General features: G+C 37.5%; 1 protein-coding gene across 12 annotated transcripts in view; it reads left to right on the forward strand.

The window, feature by feature from the left end:
• Nucleotides 1-22,857, forward strand: part of ptprk (protein tyrosine phosphatase receptor type K) — a 108,579-nt gene that overhangs the window by 69,329 nt on the left and 16,393 nt on the right. For 7 of the 12 annotated variants that reach the window (XM_075459143.1, XM_075459144.1, XM_075459145.1 and 4 more), the window contains exons 12-23: nt 4,955-5,137; nt 7,952-8,071; nt 8,341-8,450; nt 8,551-8,752; nt 8,851-8,956; nt 9,091-9,163; nt 9,333-9,455; nt 11,121-11,195; nt 11,362-11,398; nt 16,124-16,259; nt 19,233-19,262; nt 21,923-22,083. In XM_075459143.1, coding sequence (XP_075315258.1) covers nt 4,955-5,137; nt 7,952-8,071; nt 8,341-8,450; nt 8,551-8,752; nt 8,851-8,956; nt 9,091-9,163; nt 9,333-9,455; nt 11,121-11,195; nt 11,362-11,398; nt 16,124-16,259; nt 19,233-19,262; nt 21,923-22,083 — 1,356 coding nt within the window. The remainder of the gene's footprint in view (nt 1-4,954; nt 5,138-7,951; nt 8,072-8,340; nt 8,451-8,550; nt 8,753-8,850; nt 8,957-9,090; nt 9,164-9,332; nt 9,456-11,120; nt 11,196-11,361; nt 11,399-16,123; nt 16,260-19,232; nt 19,263-21,922; nt 22,084-22,857) is intronic. The other 5 variants (XM_075459148.1, XM_075459149.1, XM_075459151.1 and 2 more) reach the window with 1 other exon arrangement.

Raw genomic sequence — 22,857 nt, forward strand, 5'->3', positions numbered from 1 at the left:
AACCCTTTAAATGCCAATTTGAACTTTTTAGCCCAATTTTGAAGCCTTTAGGTGCCAGTATTTTCAAAATATGGAATGCAGAGTGGAATTATTGAGTAGGGATAATTAGGGTCTGGGATATGTCAATGATTAGCAACAACATTGATTTTTAGGGATTTTTAATTTTTTTGTTATGCCTGATTTAAAAAAAAAAACTCCTTAATTTCTGAAAAGGGCCATTTTTGTCCCCTTCTAAAATGATCCCCAAAATACCATATGTTAATATTTTTTTCCACTCTTTTTTTCAGAAATCTTTTCTTCCACTTCAGTTCTGATCATAACCATCAAGTTTTCAATTATTTTCAAAAAATTAACCCTTTAAATACCAGTGTATATGAGGTAAACACCAATTTTCGTTAAAAAACAGACACAAAAACTGCTGTATTTTCAATATATGCAATGCAAAGTGAAATATTCTATGGGGGATTATTAGGTCTGGGATATGTCATTGATGAGCTACAACATCAGTTTTATGAGCTTTTTAGTTTTTCTGCAATGGCAGATTACAGAAACGGCTCCCATAGACATCCATTATAATGAATACAGCATTAGTCTATGGCACCTGCACGCATGCACGCACACACGCACGCACGCACACATACACGTACGTACGCACGCACGCACACACACACAAACGCACACACACGCACACACACGCACACACACGCACACACACACACACACACACACACGGACACCTGTGTGACCCCAGTGATGTTATGAGGTCGTCAGACTGAGAAATAGTTTGGGTTTCTTTGAGGTAACATAATAAAATAATTTAGGTGTCTTTGAGGTAACATGATGAAAGCACCCTCGTTTGTCAACGACAGATCTACCAGCATGAGAATACGAGAGCTGTGCACATTTCTCATTCTCCTGAAGGTTGGAAGGCATGGCACAAAAATTCAGCGTTGCCCAAGCCGTGGAGGAAGTCCTCAGACCAGGGCACAGCGACTCTCTCTATTCATCCTCCTCTGATGACTCCTCAGATGAAGAATGGGAACTCACCCTCCCTCTAGCAGCTCTGATTATAACAGCACGGAGGATGAAACTGATGAGACTGCTGGCCTGGATATTCTGTTGGTGTCAAAAAATGGCAAGATATCCTGGTCTGACAACCACGCCAACACCCTCCGATACCTGCCTGCACCCTGTGCTCGCCCTGAACCGACCACCTACACATGCGCCCGCATAACCGATGTGAAGCCCACCTGGGATCTTTTTCTGACTGATGAGCTGATGGAGCTGATCATTCAATTCACCAACCTGGAAGGCAGACGCACCACAGAGGCCTGGAGGGACACCGACAAAGGAGAGCTGCAGGCCTTCCTCGGGCCGCTCATCCTCGCCGGGTGCATCACTCACGAGGTGAGAGCACCCTCAGTCTGTGGGATGCACTAGATGGGCCATGTTCAGGCAAACCATGGCACACACAAGATTTGAATCCCTTGTTTGATGACCAGCTGACGTGACCATCGACAGCGAGAGGGCAAACTGGCTCCGATTGCAGCTCTCTGGGAGAAGTGGGAGAGCCGACTCGCCCGCCTCTTCACCCCGGGCAGAAAGTCTGCATTGATGAGCAGCTGAAGGCCTTTCAGGGTCGCTGCGTGTTTCTGCAGTATATCCCCAGCAAACCCCCAAAATATGGCATCAAAGTGTGGGTTGCCTGTGGCGTGCGCAGCTCATAGCCTTCCAAAGACATCTAAGATATGAATGATATGAATGTTTCAGTACGGTCGTACATCGGCCGTTTTATCGATGAAGGGTTTGGGAGTGGCGAGCTTTAGACGCTGTGTTAAAATGTATCGGCCTACGTCGTGGGATAAAAAGCTAAATAATAATATATAAATAATAAGCTAAATTTCTATCTTCAAGTATTGGAATGAAGATCTGCTCAAATGAAAACTCGCCATGGTTGGGACCATTAGAAGGAATAAGCCTGAGCTTCCCCCAGTCCATCTGCAGGCGAGCCACAGACCTGTGCGCTCCTCAACATTGGCCTTCACTGCAACACACACTTTCTGTAATCTGCATATCGCATGTCATATGTGCCGAAGAGGTGGAAAATGTTCTCCTCCTCAGCACAGCGCACAGGGACCCAGTGGTCAGCGAGGATGAGCACCGAAAACCCCAAATAATCCTGGACTGCGCGTGCATGTGTGCCATAGACTAATGCTGTATTCATTATAATGGATGTCTATGGGAGCCGTTTCTGTAATCTGCCATTGCAGAAAAACTAAAAAGCTCATAAAACTGATGTTGTAGCTCATCAATGACATATCCCAGACCTAATAATCCCCCATAGAATATTTCACTTTGCATTGCATATATTGAAAATACAGCAGTTTTTGTGTCTGTTTTTTAACGAAAATTGGTGTTTACCTCATATACACTGGTATTTAAAGGGTTAATTTTTTGAAAATAATTGAAAACTTGATGGTTATGATCAGAACTGAAGTGGAAGAAAAGATTTCTGAAAAAAAAAGTGGAAAAAAATATTAACATATGGTATTTTGGGGATCATTTTAGAAGGGGACAAAAATGGCCCTTTTCAGAAATTAAGGAGTTTTTTTTTAAATCAGGCATAACAAAAAAATTAAAAATCCCTAAAAATCAATGTTGTTGCTAATCATTGACATATCCCAGACCCTAATTATCCCTACTAAATAATTCCACTCTGCATTCCATATTTTGAAAATACTGGCACCAAAAGGCTTCAAAATTGGGCTAAAAAGTTCAAATTGGCATTTAAAGGGTTAATTTTTTTGAAAATAATTGAAAACTTGGTAGTTATGATCAGAACTGAAGTGGAATAAAAGATTTATGAAAAAAAAAGTGGAAAAAAATATTAATATATGATGTTTTTAGGTAGTTTTAAAAGGGGACAAAAATGTCCCTTTTCAGAAATTAAGGAGTTTTTTTTTAAATCAGTAATAACAAAAAAATTAAAAATCCCTAAAAATCAATGTTGTTGCTAATCATTGACTTACCCCAGACCCTAATTATCCCCCCTCAACATTTCCACTTTGCATTCTATATATTGAAAATATAGCACTTTTTGTGAGTTTTTTTCACAAAAATTGGCGTTTACGTCATATAAACCAGTATTTAAAGGGTTAAATTTTTTAAAATAATTGAAAACTTGGTAGTTATGATCAGAACTGAAGTGGAATAAAAGATTTATGAAAAAAAAAGCGGAAAAAAATATTAACATATGATGTTTTTAGGTCGTTTTAAAAGGGGACAAAAATGTCCCTTTTCAGAAATTAAGTTGTGTTTTAAATCAGGTATGAGGGTTAAGGTGAGCTGTTTTTAATAAATAAAAAAAATCCTGCAGGTATGTAAGGAAGAAGGCGGGTTCCAGGCAGGCAAAGGTAAAAGGAGGAAGAATCTTCAGCTGAACATAAATGTTCACTGTTTTTAACTGGAACAAAGCAGTTTGCCAACATTTTTCTGTAGTAAGTTGCATTCTTTTGCACTTCTTTTAGATGTTCCAGACTAGAAAGAAAACCTGCACACTGCCCTTGTTGAGGATCACCATTTATTCATCAAACCAACATTTCAGCCCTCCTGGACCTTCATCAGAGGGACTGTTTCCCATGAGGGCTGAAATGTCAGTTTTATATATAAATGGTGATGTTCAGCGAGACTTATTAAAAAAAAAAACTCTTATTTTCACTCCTCAAAGGAAGAAGCAGAGATACAGTGGCACAGAGTATAGTCCTTTAAACATAAATCATCAGCTATATTTCAATATGACTTCATATTATTATGAATACAATACTGGAGCTTTTACTCAATGTAAAAATCCTACAGCTTGAATGTACATATTTGTTTTTCCACAACGATTGGCAACCTAACTTTGTTATAAGTTGGAATTTAACACTCACATTTGTACTTTGAGTTTTTCTTGACGTCTACATCACCAGAAAAATCTAAATCTGCACGAGCGTCAAACCTCCTAGGATACAGCTTCTCTTTCCTTAGAATATACTATCTTGCAGAAATATTTAGCATGCTTCGGCCCTGATTATTTGGGTGGTCACCGCTGTCTTGAGTGGCAGAGGCTTTTCAGTGGAGTGTAACATCCACAGAACTAATTACAGGCTTCTTGACTGAGTAATGTCTCCTTTACTTAGAGAAGTAGTTCCTGGACTTAGAGTAATAAGTCTTTGGCAACGATTGATAGCTCTAATTGATAATAAGTTTTGTGAATAGGTTGCCACAGCAACTTGATGAGTGTTTCCTTTATGAGAGATGATCCTTACCGTTGAGTGACAGAAGAAGCAGAGGTAAATAAACATCTATGCAAATGAACGGCAGACAGCAGACGAGGAATGGCCCGGTTTTGTGTTTGTAATCTTTCTTGTGAAGATGAGTGTGTGTGTATGTTAGGACTTGGGACTGGGGTTATTGATCCAGTTAAATGAGCCAGTTAAGGTAATTAAAGCCCTGGGCAGCAAGAACGGAGAGTAGATTATATTGACAATATTAATCTGAATACACATAAAAGATGGAAACCAAAGATGTGCCTTGTAGAAATGATTTCATTTGAGAAACGGTTGAATAGCAGCATGGAGCAATGAGTGTTTGTTTAATCTGCAGCGTGTTGGCTCAACTGTCTTGGTTATTTTTGACAATACATTGGACATTTGCTTCATATGCACAATGCACAGAAACTCCAAGCCTCAAAAAGTTTATAGATGCTTCTCATGTTCACTAAGGTTTCGGTGTCAGTCTACGTGTAGCATTCAGCATGAGCACAATGTTGCAGTCTAGCACAACATATGCAGTTAAAACATCTTGGATCACTCACAATATATGACTGAAATACCAGCTTGGGTTATGGGATACAAATCAGAAATCTTCCTCTTTATAATTTCTTTTGCCTTTTCTTTTTCTCTTTTCTCTCTAGAACCCATGAGGACTCCTAAGAGGTTGAAGATTGCCGAGACCAGGTCTCGTTTGATTGCAGTGGACTGGGAATCCCTGGGTTACAACATCACTCGCTGCCACACCTTTAACGTTACCATCTGTTACCATTACATGACTGCGAGCAACCGCAGCAAAGCTGACTGCTTGGACATGGATCCTAAAGGTATTAATCAGTACTACTGTAATTATAGTGTCATGTCAACATCCATTGACTAAAATAAGAAAAAAAATACATTTTTGATGAAGTAGCTGACCGAGAGGTGTCTTGTTGATGAGCCCATGCCTCACAAGTGCAGAAATATTTTATAAGAAGGTGCCTGTCATCAGGTGAGGGTCCCGGTGGAAGTGGACTGTTGATTATCAGTTGTATCTGCAACCATTTGATTTAAAGGCATTCTTTATGTAAGAAACATTTTTTTGCAAGAACAACAGTTTACATTTGAAAAAGTATTCAAGACAGCCCATATATATTGAATATATCTTTCAATACTAGTAATCAAATATTGGAAATCATGTCTCATTCACACAAAATGAACTAGACTTTTATTGATCTTTTAGTCTATTGAAAAAATAGTTGACTGACAGAAATGTAATGACCAACTACTCTGATGACTGATCTCTCATTTTGAATTAATCCTCAAGCACAAATGTCAATAATTGTTTTATTCGACAGGGTTAAAATATGAGTATTTGCAGCTTTTTTCTGCTTTACACTGCTGATAATTATTGTTTCATCATTTAAAGGGGAGATGCATAAATGATTCGTAAACAAAAACAGTATATGTAGTGAAAATATGTGCACTCCACGAATTCACACATTCTTAGAGCAATTGAAGCCTGATACATATAAGTGGAAATGGAAAAAAAAAAAAGTCGACAGAATTTAACACAGATTAAAACAGCTTAACGAGAATAGGGATTTTTTTCTATTTTACATATGTATTATATTACAGTGGAAACCGCTTATAGTGATCACGTTGGTCCAGAGCCAATTTGAACACTATAAGCGGTTGATTACTATAACCGAAGTTATATTACAGTACAGGTATTTCACTTATTTTTTTATGGAGAATATCATCTAAATGCCATTTGTATCGTTTGTCAATGAGAAAAACTAAATGAAACGGATAGCTTCAGCATTTACTGAATTTTATTATCATGCAAGTTTAATTACAGTACTGCGCAGTGCGCAGACATACTGTAGGCTAACTCAAATACAGTACGTAACTTAATCTCTGCTGTGCCGCCGGTGCATTTTTTTTCTTACAAGTCAGAAAATAAAGTTTGAATTCAATCCGCCTTTCAGCACCCCTGCTCGGATCCATGCTCCTCCGTGCCGGTGTTCTGTCGATTTGTGCTACAGTACTTGGCGTGAAAACGAAACTTAGAAAATCGGCTTGGCGCATGCGCAAAACCACAAAGTAGCAATTCTCGACAAGTAGGAGAAATCGAATGAACACCGGCCTCCCATCTTACAAGAACCAGCCTGGAGCTTCCAGCGGTCACACGCGCATTCAATCCGCTCTCCAGCACCCATCCTCGGACACATGCTCCTCCATGACTTCCTTTTTCCAGCCATGATTCGCGCGCTTGCTGCCCGGTGTCAACTCGTTACGTTAGCTAGCGAGGCAGAAGCAGACGTCCAGAAAGGATTAAAGGGAGTAAAAAATAAAATAGCTACACGTAGTTTTAAAATTATTTTTGCACATGTTTACATTCATAAAATGGCCAAAAATGAACATTATAAGCGGATTTCTTGATCACTATAAACGAATTATTTAAACAGCATTTGTATAGAAATGATTCCGTCCCAAGCCTTTTGATCCATATAAGCGGTTGATCACTATATCCGTGACCACTATAAGCGGTTTCCACTGTATATACATCTGGTCTCTGGAACTGGACGCCCTGCATGTTAGATGTTTCCATACTTCAACACACCAGATTTAAATTATTCTCTTTAAAGCTTAAAGGGACACTATGTAATAAATTAAGTAATTTATTAGCTCAAATCAACATATTCATTCATAAATTAGTCCTCATTGGTGTAAAATTATCTCTGTCAACAATCTCAATTATCCTCCTGAGTGAAGAATAACTTGTCTGTATCTACATAGAGCGGGCAAGCTCTATGGAGGCTGCCATGTCCTTCCGGTCTATGAAAAACGACGAAGTGCCGAGAGGGACATAAAGCACTTCGAATCGCGATTTCCCCGCCAGGCCTGGAAGCGGAAATGACGTCATTGTGACGTCATTTCCGCCGAATGGCTTATTACAGCCGCTAATGCTAAATAGATTTTATCTCATAAATTATCCCACTAATAATGCATTTATTGTTACCAAACTTCTGCCGTAGTACACATAGTCTCTTAACTCACAAAACGAGGCATTAGAAAGTTTGTAAGTTTACCGGGAGTTTATTTAAAAGAACACTTTCCAGCAACTACACACTAGGGCTAACGCTACCGCTGCGTCGACGTCACTTCCGGTAACTCCCGGAATATGACTAATTGCATTGCTTGCACACCAAAGGCTATGTCAACTTATGTTATCTGACATGTTATCTGTCATCTGTATTTATAGTGTTATTGTATGTGTGTTATGTAATCCTTTGTACTGTGTGTCTTGATTTATTTTTGTTTGTATGGACCATGAGTCTGAAGCTATAGCTTCTTGAATCTTGACACATTCCGCCTGCCGTAGTTCAAGAAGTTGCAGCGCACATTTGAAAACGCGAGGCACTAGACAGCAAATTCATTCGACTTTGCAAAATAAAATTGCACCACTAGATGGGGGAAGAAATTACACAGTGTCCCTTTAATGATGAACTTATGAGGTGATCCAGTCCCCCTTTGGGGTCCTGCACGGTTGGTCAGACAAAACTCCACATTTGAAAGCTTTATTTTAAGCTCTGGAAATGAAAGTTAAATCATGTCAGATTGTTTTTGACAGTTTTTTGTTTTTTTTTTCCTCTCAGCACCACGCCACCTGGTGGGAAACCTGCCGCCTTACACCAATGTCAGTCTGAAGATGATTCTGACCAATCCAGAGGGACGGAAAGAGAGCGACGAGACTATCATACAAACCGATGAAGATGGTACAATACACGAAATTTGATCTTTTTATGTGTTAGCTTTCCTGTCAGATGAAAAGATTTGTTCATGGTAGCCTATGTGTTAGCCTATGTGTTAGCTTGCTCAACATGGGTTTTAGTTAATAGATCAAATGTACCCAGCTTACTTACAGGTCATTGTTTTCTGTCTTCCCTCTGTATGTTTCTGTTTAGTAGCAGCCTTGTTACTAGTGGAACAGAATTTTACTGATTTCATGAGCGCTGGCGCACTTTGTCTGTTTGTGCGTTAACAGTTCCAGGTCCTGTTCCCAGCCAGTCACTGAAAGCCACTCCATCTGAAGAGACAATAAGTCTTTATTGGAAGGAACCAACTGAGCCCAATGGAGTCATCATACAATATGAGGTACTATCTGTTATGGGAGTGGATGAAAGAGCCAAACTTGCAAGTTGTTCCCTTGGATGTATATTTAAAACTGGTCTCTGTCGCTCTACTCTCCGCTCAGATTAGCTACAGTGGCATACGCTCATTCGACCCATCAGTCCCTCTGCAACGGCCAGGACTCACTGTGTCTCTGCCATCGAATGCCACACATCACGTGTTTTCCCAGCTCCACCCAGGTGTCACATACCAGCTCTCTATACGGGCATCTACCTCCAAGGGGTTTGGTACAGCAGCCACACTGAACGTGACTACTAATATTTCAGGTAGAACAGGGATTTTTGTGTTTGTGTTTTTACATAAAGATTTTCTTCATCATTTTTAAATAGCTGGATCATACTCATCCTTCTACTTCTCTTTTTAGCCCCAACAATAGATGAGTATGATGTGTCAGAGGCATTTCTGAATGAAACTGCAACAACCATCACTGTCCTGCTCAAACCTGCTCAGGCTAAGGGAGCACCTATAAGGTATATCTTTAGTCACACATAACATAGTACTTAGTTTGGCATTTATTTGTTTTGCACATTGTGCTAAAATGGTCCTTATTGAAACAATAGGAAGTGAAATTATTATTGTACTAACATGGTGTCTAATTTTACAGTGCATACCAGATTGTGGTGGAGGAAGTGAATCCTCAGAGGACGCGTCGCCAGGCTTCTTCTGACTGTTTTGAGGTGATTATTTTGTTTCACATGCATTTATCAAGTCTGATGTATATGCATTTGTTAGCTATCTTAGATTATGAAGGCTGTAGTGCCAAGAAATAAAATGAGGTGTGTGTATTTGTGTATAAAAAAGATTTATAGACGTATTGTTTTTATTATTTTTTTTTTAAATCCCTAGGTTCCAGTTTCCTACCACAGCGCATCTAGCGGTGGATCCCCATATTATTATGCTGCCCAGCTATCCCCCAGCAACCTGCCTGAACCTCTACCCTTTACTGTGGGAGACAACAAGACATATCAGGCAAGTGTTTTTATCCAAATAACATAATGCACATAGCACAATGAAATTATAAAATGAAAAGATTTCATTATCGAATAAAGATTTTAGAAAGCTTAAAAATATACAACTACTAGGTTGTGTAACACATTAATGGCATCAAAGAAAACAAGAAAGGGGAATTAAGCTGGTGTTAACTTGTTGTAACATATTGCATTGTAGTACAAGTGGTTTTATTTTCTACACATACTTGGTCAAACTAAGTTCACGGAGATTAGCTGCAGTGCTTTTTCCAAAATTACATAACATTGCAAAGATTTTGAGAGCTAGAGGAGCAAAAGCAGACGGCAGATGGAGGCTAGTTGTTGGTATAAGTCAAGATATTTTATGTTGCCGGGGAAGGAAGTGAGTCAGCAAGGAAAGTACTTCAGCCTGGTAGCTGGAGAGCAGGAGCTGAGATTGGAAATAGAGATGGGAAAAGTGGAGCGGTGTTTTTACTGCGGGGAGCCAGAAAGAGCAGAATCCAAAGAGTGAGGAGCAAAGGGAAGTCTAATGCAGGGGGGCAGACCTACACTTGTCTAAAGTGTAAGTACTATTAGTGAGCAGATTCAACAATCTGGTTGAATTAAAATAGGAGGGCTGATTGTAATATGTATAAATCTTGATCATGCAACTGGTTGCAGCTGGTGGGGCTCTGCTATGACGCACTCTCTCCACTTTTGAACCGAAGCACCTTTTCCACTGTACCAACATGTTATTGGGCTTGTTCTGGTTTGTGCACCTAAAGGCAGCCACACACTGTGCCACTTAAGCCATCATAAAGGTTTGCTGCGAGCCACACTGTGTGACAAGCATCTAATGATCTTAGCTACGACATGTATGCAGACAGTTTGATGATGATACCAACTGAGTCGTAGTCGGTCGTGTCTGTATAGAGCAACACAGATTCTAAGCATCACAATGAGGTAAGATTTTATGAGCTAACAGACAGAAAAATGACTGACCTATTTACTTCTTTGTGTATGTTCATTGGTTTGCTATTAATTACTTAGAAGTTATAATTCCTCCTTTATTTCCCTCCTTGCTGCCTCTTAGTTTGCACGGTCATGGTCTGAGCTTGAGGAAACATCATACAGACAAAATCAGTATCATTGTTGACATAATTCCATGCTATGCTCGTGTTGGTCGATTCGGAGACAGAGGTCGCAGCAACAGACTCATTACAAGAAGATCATCCTAGATTTCTGACATTTTCAGAAATAAATCTCTGGTTATCTTTGGTCACAAGATAGTTGCAAATAAGTTGTTCCCCACCATTAACCAAAGAACATCAGCTTTTCCTTGATCTAAAGTACGAAACCTAATATCAGCTTGTCATTTTACAATATGGTATCCTTGATGACAATGGTCCCTCTTACAATTGCCGGGAGTGCCCATTTTGTCAGAAAATATGGAGCAGGTTAATCAAAGAGAGTTAATAATTTGGTGGAATAGGACTATTAAAGAGTGGTGTCAGGTTAATGAGGGAATTTCCAAATTGGATGGAGAGACCTGTGTGACACATAGTCCAAGTATCAATTTTAGATATAAGTATCCTTCTTAACAAAGGAAAAAAGAGAAATCTGTGATTGACAGCCTGTATATTTTGCCTCATAAAGCTAAACTGATGTTTCTTCTTCTGCTCCCCAGGGTTTCTGGAATCCTCCATTGGCTCCAAGGAAAAACTACAACATCTACCTTCAAGCTGTTAGCAGTACAGAGAGAGTGAATACATTTTTGTTCATGTGAAAACACACTAAACACAGAATTAGCTGCTATTACTGCATTGCGCACAAAGATATGTGCTGATTAAGTTCACATTTAGCGTTTTTTAAAGTTCTGTAGTGTGTTGTGTTGGCCTGAGGTATCCTTCTTCTATGTTTTTCTACAGGAAACTAAGACGCAGTGTCTGAGGCTGGCAGCTAAACGTAAGAACACACATGCAGCTTTATGCTTTTACAATATAGCTAAGACAGTAAAAATCTAAGAAAATAGCAGAAAAATGTGCGAAATTACAGTTTTTTTACGCACATTGACTTTGTTTTGGTACCATATGCACTGTGACCTCTAGCTGCTTTGCTTAGCAGAGATTGTTGTGTTTCTAGTGTAAGAGTATTAGAGATGACAATATAAGTGCGTGTCAGAGCGACAAAACATATTGATGTTATGTGTGCACCTTCTAAATGTTAATGTGCACACTCTAAATGTCAGGTTTTTACCAGTAGCCATATGTTGATAGATTATCATACAGGTTTTAAATGGTGTAGAGATAATCCTTGGGCAAAACACATACACACACACGCAAAAATACACAAAAGTGCACATAGTCTGTTTTCTGAGTCTGGGCTTTTTTTTTACTCATGGATCAGGGTTTAGCTGTGTTTCGTCAGAACAACGATAAACAGAAAATATATATTATGTTTCAATGAAATTGAAAGTCCTACACCATTGTGTATTGAGTAGTGTTGAGCTTCAAAGGACAGTGAAGACTTCGCCGGTTGTGGCAAATTTTGTGGCAAACAGGTGAAAAAGAGAAAAACTGGAAATTAACATTTTTGTTCTTTAACCATGACTCTATTATTGTCAGCCTAGTCACTGTTTACCTTAAATATCTACATTTGTCTATGGCACACAACTGTTTGGCTACCAATAAAGAAACCACAACTTATCTTTCATATTGGTCTAAACATCAGTGCAGAGCATAATTGATTGAAACATGGTTGAAAACACGGTGAATTAAAGATGTATTTCATATTTACAGAGCATCCACTAAGATGTGGTACATGAAAATAATCATAGTACTTAAATACTGTTCTTATTAGGCATGTTCGAGTTCTGCATTTCGAGTGTTGCTTTTGTGCATTCAGTTGTTTGACCTTGTGCAAAAGTCTCATTAAACTACACAATAAAGTGACATCATTTAGAGTGCAATCAGCAGTAAAGAGGCATTTTAAAATCATTATTGCTGATTAAGTTAGGTATTTTTGCAAAGAACCATCAAGGGACAGCATTGTGAACTGTCTCAAAGAACTTAGGCAATAGATTCTATCGTAGGTGGTGTTGTTACAATTAAAAAGGATGAGAACTAGTTGAGGGCACCGCATTAGTTGAGGGGCTTGGTAAAAACACACATGCACGCTCATTAACAAATCTCACAGATGATAGAAGTTCAACCAGTGTCACCAATAGTTGTGAGCCTGTAGACTCATGGGGAATTATTCGTTGGATAGATCAAAGGTGTGGTTCACCCCCCTCCCCCATTGCCTTGAAGGTGTGATTTTGCCACACTAGAATAGGCGAAAATGGGAGACTTTCATGGGTCATCACATTTCTAGAATTGCTTATGGCTATAGTTACCAGAACAGGTGGCTGGTTCACCCAAAAGCTGCTAAAACAAGCTGACGGTCTGTCCTTTTAGCCTTAGGAGCTCTGAGTGAAGCTGAAAGACTTAAGAGAGGATTTGACATTTTTTTAATAAGGTAGACGAACACACTAATGGACATACAGGTCAAACGACTATCCTTTTCTTTCTCTCTTTGTCTCTCTGCATGTGTGTGTGCACTGAGCTGTGCATCCAGGCTGGAGGATTAAGTGATGGTGGTCCTATTAGGTCATCTAGGGTATTGTGTATTGTCATTGCTGCCTCAGGGTTTTGTGTGTGTGGTTATGAGGATAAGTGTGAGTGTTTGTGTATTGACCTGGATCATTTTTACAGACATTAAGAGCTACTGCTGACATTATGAGGTCAGGGTGAGGAGCTTTTAAAGATTGTCTGTTTTGTTATTATTGTGTTTTTGTTTTGTTTTATTTTATTTTTTTCTCTTTTTGTTGTCGGGTCATCTGCTACTCTTTTGGCCTCACAGTTGTGAAAAGGAACACATTGTGTTCTTTGACCACAGTATCAAACAAGTTAAGCAGATTTTAAGGGGCAATTCAAAAGGTTTTTATTGAAGCCATTTTCCTCATCAACATGGCCATCCATTCATAGTATTCACTGTATTTTTAAGCTTTTATTTTTGGGTTGGTCTTCGATTCATATAAACAGCCTGTAAGTATTATATACCTGGTTTAGTAATCTAATGATAAATAAATCTTAATGTACTCATAATAGAAAAACTATAAGTTGATTTGGCGCTTAGATTCGTGAGCTGAGTAATTGCTTGTTTTGCTTTTCTCTGGTAATTTTATGACGATAAAAATACAGATAAACGCTTATCTTTTCCTTTACAAGCAACATGATTACAGATACCAAGTCCAAGTGTTAGTGTAATGTTGTTGCATAACATGTTTTAAGAGCGAGGCATTTATATAAACGATAGGATCACCAGTTAAGAGGCAGAGGCAGTTACAGAGGGGGATTATTTTCATCTTGTTGACATTTAGCATTGAAATGGATTATTGTTTTATAGATGTATTGCATTATGTTGAGTTTTTCACATATGTTTTTGAGTTGGATTTTGTGGATTATCATAATACATGATAATGTTCTTACATTGCAGAATGAAGTATTCTGGCCCAATAAAATCACTAAATAGAGTCTGGGAGCCGAAAAAAATGCCTGTTGTCTTTCTGTTGACTTCCTGTCGCATATGAACTGGCTCTAAACTCCTGTAAAGTGTGCACTCGGCCTGCAACATCATTGATGAATTATATTACAAACAGTCAAAGTCAGGGAGTTCGGTCAATTCTCTGAAGTCATCAGGAAAATAAATTAATTTGACTACAGGTAATATATGGGGACAAAGGTGTAGAAACATTTGACAGCTACTGTCAAATTGCATTTCAAAAGCACTACCCAATGAGAGAGGACACCAAGAATAAACTGCAGACTACATAAAACACACAGTTAAATGATTTATTTCCCACTTTTTGTACATACAGTAAGTTTTTATATTGTTTTTTTCCATGAAGTGTTTTTGCTAACAAATTGCAGTTGGATGTAGAGATAGTGAGTGTGCAGAGTCACCTGGTTCAGTAAATTTGTGGTGATCATGAATGCTTTTAGCTTTGTTGACCCAGCTGTAGAAGATGGCGTTGGGCAGAAAAAAACATCATCAGCTTCTAGTGAAGCTTTTCTCATAACACTTTATCTTTATTCTGTTTAAAGAATTCCAGCTAAGATTCTCAATTTCTTCTCAAATTGTTCTTTCTTTCTTTATGTTCAGTCAACTATGAAGCTCCTGTGCTGTGATATTCAGACACATTATGAACTTTAGAACCCCATCTTCAAAGAGGTTGTGACGCTGCATGAAATAAAAAAAAACTATATACAGTTATTTACAAATCAGTTAAATGCGAAATTTAATTGAAAATAGTACAAAGACAGCAGATCACATGTTAAAACACTGGCTAGAGACTATTTGCTGTAGTTTTCAAAGCAAAAGGCCTCAGTTGCTTGTGTTGTCTTGCTTCTTTTTAATATTCTGTTTGTTTTGTCTCATCATGAGACAGCAATTTTGGGTGTTCTTTACCTCTTATTTTTGGCATTGTAGAATTTTTACTTCAATTTTTGCATGTTTCAACATTGTGTGTTTACTGACAATGGTTTTTAGAGGTTTTCTTGAGGTTGCGCTGGGATTTTCCCGAATGAATTGTGCCTTGTCATTAATACAGTATCACCTGAGCGCTCAGAGTTCAGGACTGTTGATTTTGTTTCCAGCCTTTTCTCTTGATCACAATCATTTATCTGGATTGTCTAAATTCTTTAACTGTGTGTACTGTAAATGATTAAAGTTATTAAAATTTCATGTTGAGAAATATTATTCCTAAAATTGCAGAACTAGTTGCCCAAACAGTCTTAATGGAGAGATGTTGGTTTTATTTTCCCTAGTATTACACAACTTTTCATTTCTTTTCATTTTTTAAAATATGTTGGTGGTGTTCAATTGAAAATGAGGACATTAAATATAGTTTTGATATTAGGTAAGCAGGTAAGCTTTTTAAAAAGCTTTTTTTTTTCTCATTGCAACACTGCATCCATATTGATGCAGAAACTACTTACTAACAAAGTTGCATATACTTTAATATGATAGTCACCATTATGAATGACATTTGTGGAGGCAGTTGGTTGACTTTTTTTTTTACAATTACTTCTTAGAGGATTGAGTTTTACCTGTTTTTTAGGGCAGTGATGATTAAAGCTTCCTATTTTGGTGGCTCATCTGCATTTGCTTCCATGTCATGCTCCTAAGTTTTCTGATGTAAAAGCATCTTCAGAGAAATCAAACATAATTCATTAAGCTATGAAATAACCTATTTTGCCAGCATTTTGACATGTTGATTTTGTAAATAGTAAACAGTGTCAAGATTCAACATTATTTAACTATGTTACACTTGCTGAAGAATATTTTAGACACATGAATAGGCCTTAAAAGCTGATTTTTTAAGTAAATCATTAATTTTACACTAAATAAACAAAAACATTAAAATGGACAACACAAATGATTAAGAATATGCTTTTTACATATTTTGATTAAAAAAATGTTCCCCTACAATTTGAGATTACCTTTTTTATGTTGCTTATCCTTCCAGCTTTCAACAAAGATTGCAAATTCCTACGTAAGAAAATAAACATGTTCTTGAAGGACGCTGCATTTTAGCTTTTGCTGTTTCATTTTCAGTAATTACTGTTGTTTCGTCTTCATTATTCATAGGTGCTACGGAGGAGCCTGAAGTCATCCCTGACCCTGCCAAACAGACAGATCGTGTGGTGAAAATTGCTGGAATTAGTGCTGGTGTTCTTGTTTTTATACTCCTGGTGCTGGTAGCCATCCTGTTGGTCAAGAAGAGGTGAGTGGCAGCTCCCTAACTGAACCCTCTGAAGCAGCTCTGATGGAGAGTTTATTTGAGATGGCAAACATGAAACAATGAATTCGATGTACACAGCAACACGCATGCAGATGCAAGAACATACAGACACAAATGTGCTCCCAAATCCATTGTTTTGTGTTAGTAACACCATCTTCCATCCATCCACCATAAATATTGATCTCCCCTCAGAACCAGTTTTCTCTTTGTAAGACTCCAAAGTGGTTTTTTTTTAAATGCATGGTAAAAATACAGTTTTGATATTTAGAAACTCATGCCTTACACTTTTTAGGTTTAATGGAAAAATCTGAGATTTTTCATTTTATATGACATTTTTTAAATCAAAAGAGATGAATGACTGCAATGAAGAGTGGAAGAGATTCCCAAGTAAAGATCTCAAGTAACAAAACTGAATAATGAAACTCAGGTCAGTTGCTTACAGTGGAGATATTGCCAAAGCAGAGCAAGGAAAATGTTGTACATGAAATGGTTTTGAAGAGATATAGTTAAGTTTAAACATGTAAACGTGTTTTTTTCTAAACTTTTAATTTTACAGGATTATAACATTGAGTGTTATCTCAGCTAATCTCAGTGTCCCAAACACACTTGGATCTGTAGTGTTTTAATTTGGTGCAGAGCTCCACCATGTGGTGTTGAACTACAGCTACAGCGTGGGAATTCTAGTTTTACTTGGCAGCTGAATATCCATCCATCCGTTGTCTATACCCGCTTAATCCAACTGTAGAGCCGTGGCTCATTAAGTATTTTTCAAGAATATTATAGTAAAATCAAACTAGTCCTGTTTCTGTGATACATTGGTTTGACTACTGCATGCCCTTAAAACATGACAGAAAACAGGTTTTTTTTGCTTTCCAGTTTCTCACAGCCACTTCCATTGAGAAACACACATATGTGCTCAAGTACAGCATCATTCATTTACAACTTTAATAACTTACAAACGGCCTTGACCCCTGACCCCATGCCAGACATACAGACCCATATCTGAAAACACATGTTGGAGTATGAACATCATCAGAATCGTAAAAATGTAACTTTAGATATACGTTATAGGATTTCTAGTATTACAGTATACAAACGTTTAATGAGTGAGTAGAAGTAGCTGCTTGTTTGCAGCTGTTGTTTGTATGAAAACTTCTATATTATTATATTATATTGTAGTATTGATCACAATTTACGAGTAACTGTGAGGTTCCCTGAGATGGAATAAAATCATCATACTTAATATATATATGCACATGCATATTTGAATCACATGTGCATGAATGTGCGAGTGTATACAAATAACTGGCCTTTAACATGTTATTCTTTCTCTGACCCGTCCCTGAGTATTAAGGAATTTACACAATCAGCAATATTGACCATTTTGGTATACACATAGATATGAAGCTTTCAGGAGTTTCTCTGCATCACTCTCTCTGAACATCAAAAATAACACTTGTCAATCTTTAGAGACCAACCAGGAATAGATTCCCACAATTAGAGCCAATCATGATCTCGCTCAGTAAATCAAAACTAATTTGACATTAAAATTCAGCCCGTAATGACATTCTTCTTGCGGCACCTGACCTCCCTATTTCTATTTTAATTTGCTTAATGAATTTATGTGAGCCAGCCGTCATGATGCAGCTTTGGTGTGAAACTGTAATTATATCTGATAGCCAGAGGAGCTGCACTCGAAGTAGGGGAAGAACTTCTATTTTGAAGTATATTTTTGCCTAAGCTGGAACTAGTGTATTTTGCATGGTGCTGGTGTAGTTTTCCAGCCGAACTGTAACCACTTTGGGGCTCAACTCTCAATAATCACTTTGATCTTTAGACAACAAAAATGAATTTAAAAGATGGCTGAACGTAAAGGACGGCCATGTACAGTAATGTGTGTTCCTGTAAATTAAGAATATATCAAGTCAAAATTTATAGAAAGCAGTTTTTAAGCACATTTTAACAGCTTGGACAGATAATTTCAATGTGTTATTTATGTATTTTTTATTGGAATGACATATTGTAGGTCACATTAACATTTTTCACTTCATGTTTTTACTTGTGACAATATGTGGGATTTTGCTGGAACACAGCTCACGATGGCTGTGATATTTAATCTGCATAATCTGGGAAAGAAGATTGTGTATCAGCATCCTTCGTTTCAGTTTGTTTTGAGACTGACACATTCGTATCAAGCTTGACCTGTTTTGGATCACAACTTTGAAAGGTGATGTTGCATAGAAACGTTTTGAATGATATGAGAAGATCTGTGACTTTATGTCATCCTCATGAGCGTGACAAAATGTTACCTAATAGTTTTCTGTTCCATAAAGGTTTCTGGGGAGATCAATCTTCATTGCCATTAAACCTTTACTACACTGAACAATACTGCATCTTTAAAATGGTGGGACATGATGACATTGCAATGACATCATGCTTGCTTTACAGGAAGCGAGCTGCCTGGTGTTACAGATTGGATAGCTTTGCATCAGTTTTTGACTAAACATTTTTAAGAGTCTGATTTTTACCAAAAAAAGAAGGTCGTTAGCTGATTTTGGCTAAATCTCTAATCAGGGCCATCAAGTTACAGTTAATGTCACTTTAAAATAATGTATGAATATTCTTAAATGGCACTTTAAGAAATTAAGAAAAGAAAGGCTGCATGTCGATAGGTTGATATTGATAGTTAGCTTTTATTCTAGTAGTTGGTATTCATAGCTTGTTTTTAGTGTTTTTGTAGCATTAAACTTTTTTTACTTTTTTTTACTTCTTCTTTTTTTAAGAAATAGGGCCCAACGCTGTTATGGCAACCCCCCTGCATGAATCGCCAGTTTTAGCAATCAAAGGGTGTTTCTTCTGTTTCTGTTGTTACTGGTTGAGACAGGACAGTATTGTCCTAATTTGCCTATTCCCTTTTGTCTCATTCTTTGCTTTCTGATTGGCTCACAACCCCAGGAGGACCTACTATTCATACTCTTATTACCTGTAAGTAAACAACCAATCAACAACCAGCTCACCCAGCTGCTGTTATCTTATTGGGAGAATTACTAGTGGCTAGTTTTTGTTATTTTTAAAGATGCAGTATACTTTTTTCAAGACAAAACACATTCTCAGCTCTGACCAACCAGCCAAAGCCATCCTCATTGACGCCTTGCCAGGGTTCAGTTTGCTTTCATATCAGTCAGTTAAGGGTGTTAGTTGTTTTCATATTTTGAAAACTTTCAGCTGTTAAAAAATGGAATTTAGCAAGAGAATGTTGATGTTTGCCAGTTAAAGAATAATAGCAAATAAATGAATGCTGGATCATTTGCAATGCCAGAATTTATTAAAAGGACTGAACTGATAGTGAACTGACCTCAGCCCGGTGTCTTCTACATGCTCCAAAGTTGCTCTGAAGCAGGCTTATGAAGGCCAAAGTGGGCCACTAACCAGAACAAAGCAGGCCAAAGTGGGACAATGCTGGCCTAAGCGTGTTATTTGAAAAAAGAATGCTGCACTTGTGACTTGTAGCTCTTTGTGTGCATGTAGTCATGTGATCATCCATCCGCCCATCAAGTCACAGGTATCATGGTAAAACTCCGCTCTCCTGTTGGGGATCTGAGCAAGTTGCACTCCTTTTTGGGACTTTGATTTTGTGTCGGTAGTTCTTACGGTGGTTTTTCTTCTATTGTGGGCTCTTCACAATTCTCATTATTGTTTGTCACTGGCTGTGACCAAAATGGATCTGGAATCAATAATTTGCACTGCCTTAAAAAATACATGAGATCTTTTATTGCAATACTGACTAAAAAAACAGACTGAACGTTTTTAGATGTTTTTTACCTACATTTTCTCGTTTGACCCAATTATGGACCGTCATGTTGATCAGTTCGTCTGGCATAATTCATGAAACTACCCTTACAACTTTTTACTGGAGAGGCAGTTTTCATGTTTTAAGATTTGTTGTTTATAAATTGGAGAATAGCAAGCTGTTTTGGCAAACAGAAACCATTTTAATGAATAGGTTTAATGAACATATATTACACAAAATCCATTCAAATCTTTATTTCAGTATTCATTCCCTAGAAAACAACTACTTTAAATAACTCAATCAGAGATCCATTCTTCACTCGGTCTCAGCTTCCCAACTCTCCGTCTCTAATATTTCTTCTCACTCCCTCAAATGTAGTGGAGTTGATTTAAAAAAAGGTCAGAAAATACACAAGCAGCATGCTTTCTGTCTGTTCAGTGGGAAGAAGTCAGAGCTGTGTGTTGTATCAGTTGGACAACAATTACAAATAGATTACTTTATTATCACAACGCACTGGAAGTCGTCACTACCAGCTGCAGCCTTTTTGTGTTGCAGGTATGTTTTGGGGCTCAAAGTGTACTTAAGTGAGTAATTAACACATGGTCTGCTCACTGGTAGAGCTGTTGTTTTGACTGATGCACATCTATGGCTCTGGGTACACAATGTTCCTGCATGCGCTGTCATGCTCAACAAATAAAGTCTCTTTAATATTATTTTCCCTGCAGTATGTAGAGATTAAACCCCACTTAGAGTTAAACTTGAAAACAATACCTTAATGTTTAGATTCAAACGTGTCTTCCCTCAAAAAAAAAAGTTGTTTTTTGTCCTTTTCGCCCGACCTTGCTTTAACGGGATCTTACACGCATCTTTGCTGTTAGATGAAAACCAAATACTTAATTTATCTGCATTTCTTTTTTTCTTTTTTTTTTAGCTTCATGGAAATATGCTTTACTGTTTTTAGTCTTGTGATATTATTTATATATAAATAATGTATAATTAAACTATGGAAACAGAGTTTCAGATAACTTACAAAAGAATTTGAAGAAACATTCAGAATTTTCATCGGACAGCTTTATAACATCAAAGCTGTTAACAGTTATTGCCCTTTCTACCTGCTGGTCAAAAAGCTTTTTTCCCTTAATTATGATGAGATGCTCTCTCCCTGTACTTCTCTATGCGAGCCTGTTATATGCTGCCTACATTCCTTGCTTGCTTTCTCCTCTTTCTTTCCTCTCTTTCTTTTGTTTTCTATGTTTTCTCTTCTTTTCAAATTTTTCCTATTTGATGGCTATGACCTCTCCATCTTCAGTCAGTAGCCAGTAGCCCCAGTCAAAGAAAGCCCATGTCTTTCATGCCACCCCAAATCAGAAAAGGTTTGAACGATATGGAAAATGCAACAAAAGAAAAAAGAACAAATCAATTCAGTAAGTAGTACATTCACTTTTACACTTTGTAGTTTTGCCATTCCTTCGCACAACACTTAATTGAGGCATTGAGGATACCATATGATGATGCATTTTAGGTGTTACTGTGTCTTCTTCTTCATGCAAACACTTCTGTATGTGTTTGCATGAAGATGCTCTGAAGATGCTTTGCAAGTATTAGAAAGTTATCTGAGCTGATGAGACAAAATATGAATATATAAAATAGAACTAAATTATTAAAAAACAGTTTTTTGTATTTTTTTTTTAATGTTTGCATTCCCCATTCCATCCTAACTTTCTCTGATTTGCTAATTTGGGATCTTAAAAAATAAAAAACAACTGTTCTTTGTAAGACTGAGGTCTGCAGGCTCCTTGAGGTTTGTGTATTTCATAGTATGATGCCTGACTGTATCTTTCTCTGCTCCTAACAGGAAACTGGCTAAAAAACGTAAAGATGCCATTGGAACAACAAGGCAAGAAATGACACACATGGTAAATGCAATGGACCGCAGCTATGCTGACCAGAGCACTCTGCACGGAGAAGACCCCATGGCTGTGACATTTATGGACTCTCACAACTACAACAACAGATGTAGGTTCTTAAACTCAAGTAAAATTCATTGTTGAGGATCAAAGCTTAAAATTGTATTTCTGTTTTAACACATTTGATAGTTTTCTCTTCTATTCATACTGTTAAGGCAAAGCAAGGTTTACAATTTAGAGCCCACAGCTAACCATTATTTTCACTCTCAGTTTTTGTTTTAAACAAGGAAATTAGTTGGTAATATGAATGTGTAAAATATTGTACATTGTATAGTGAAAAAATCATACAACTTTGACTGAATCTGAAGTTATATCTAGGCCAAAAGAAAATAAATCCTTTTTTTTTTTTAACTTTAACTAAAAAGTTGACATGAATTCTTAAAGGGATAATCCGGAGTAAAATGCACTTTAGATCAATTTACGGGATGTTGGGAGTACATACGTTGAGTTGACATCAAAATCATGTCATTCGGATGTGTTTTGAGAGTTTCGATTTGACCGTTTTTATAGTGCTGGGTGGTATGACCAAAAATACATATCACGGTATTTTTTTCATGGTATCACGGTTTCACGGTATATCACGGTATTTTTTTTCATGCATAATTAGGTGTTCACAGCATTTTCTACAGATTGAGAACAGAATTAAAAATTAAAATAAAAATTCTTCAAAATAATTCCTTTGTTAATAATTGGTCACACAGAACTTTATTGTATTAATATTATCATCTTCATTGTAAACAAATTAATAACATAGCTAATTACACTGGTCGGACTGTTCAGCTGTTTCAGACTGATACCTCCGGTTCAGGCTGCTCCTCATCCT

Source organism: Odontesthes bonariensis, chromosome 24 (assembly GCF_027942865.1).
Source record: "Odontesthes bonariensis isolate fOdoBon6 chromosome 24, fOdoBon6.hap1, whole genome shotgun sequence".
NCBI classification, from domain to species: domain Eukaryota; kingdom Metazoa; phylum Chordata; class Actinopteri; order Atheriniformes; family Atherinopsidae; genus Odontesthes; species Odontesthes bonariensis.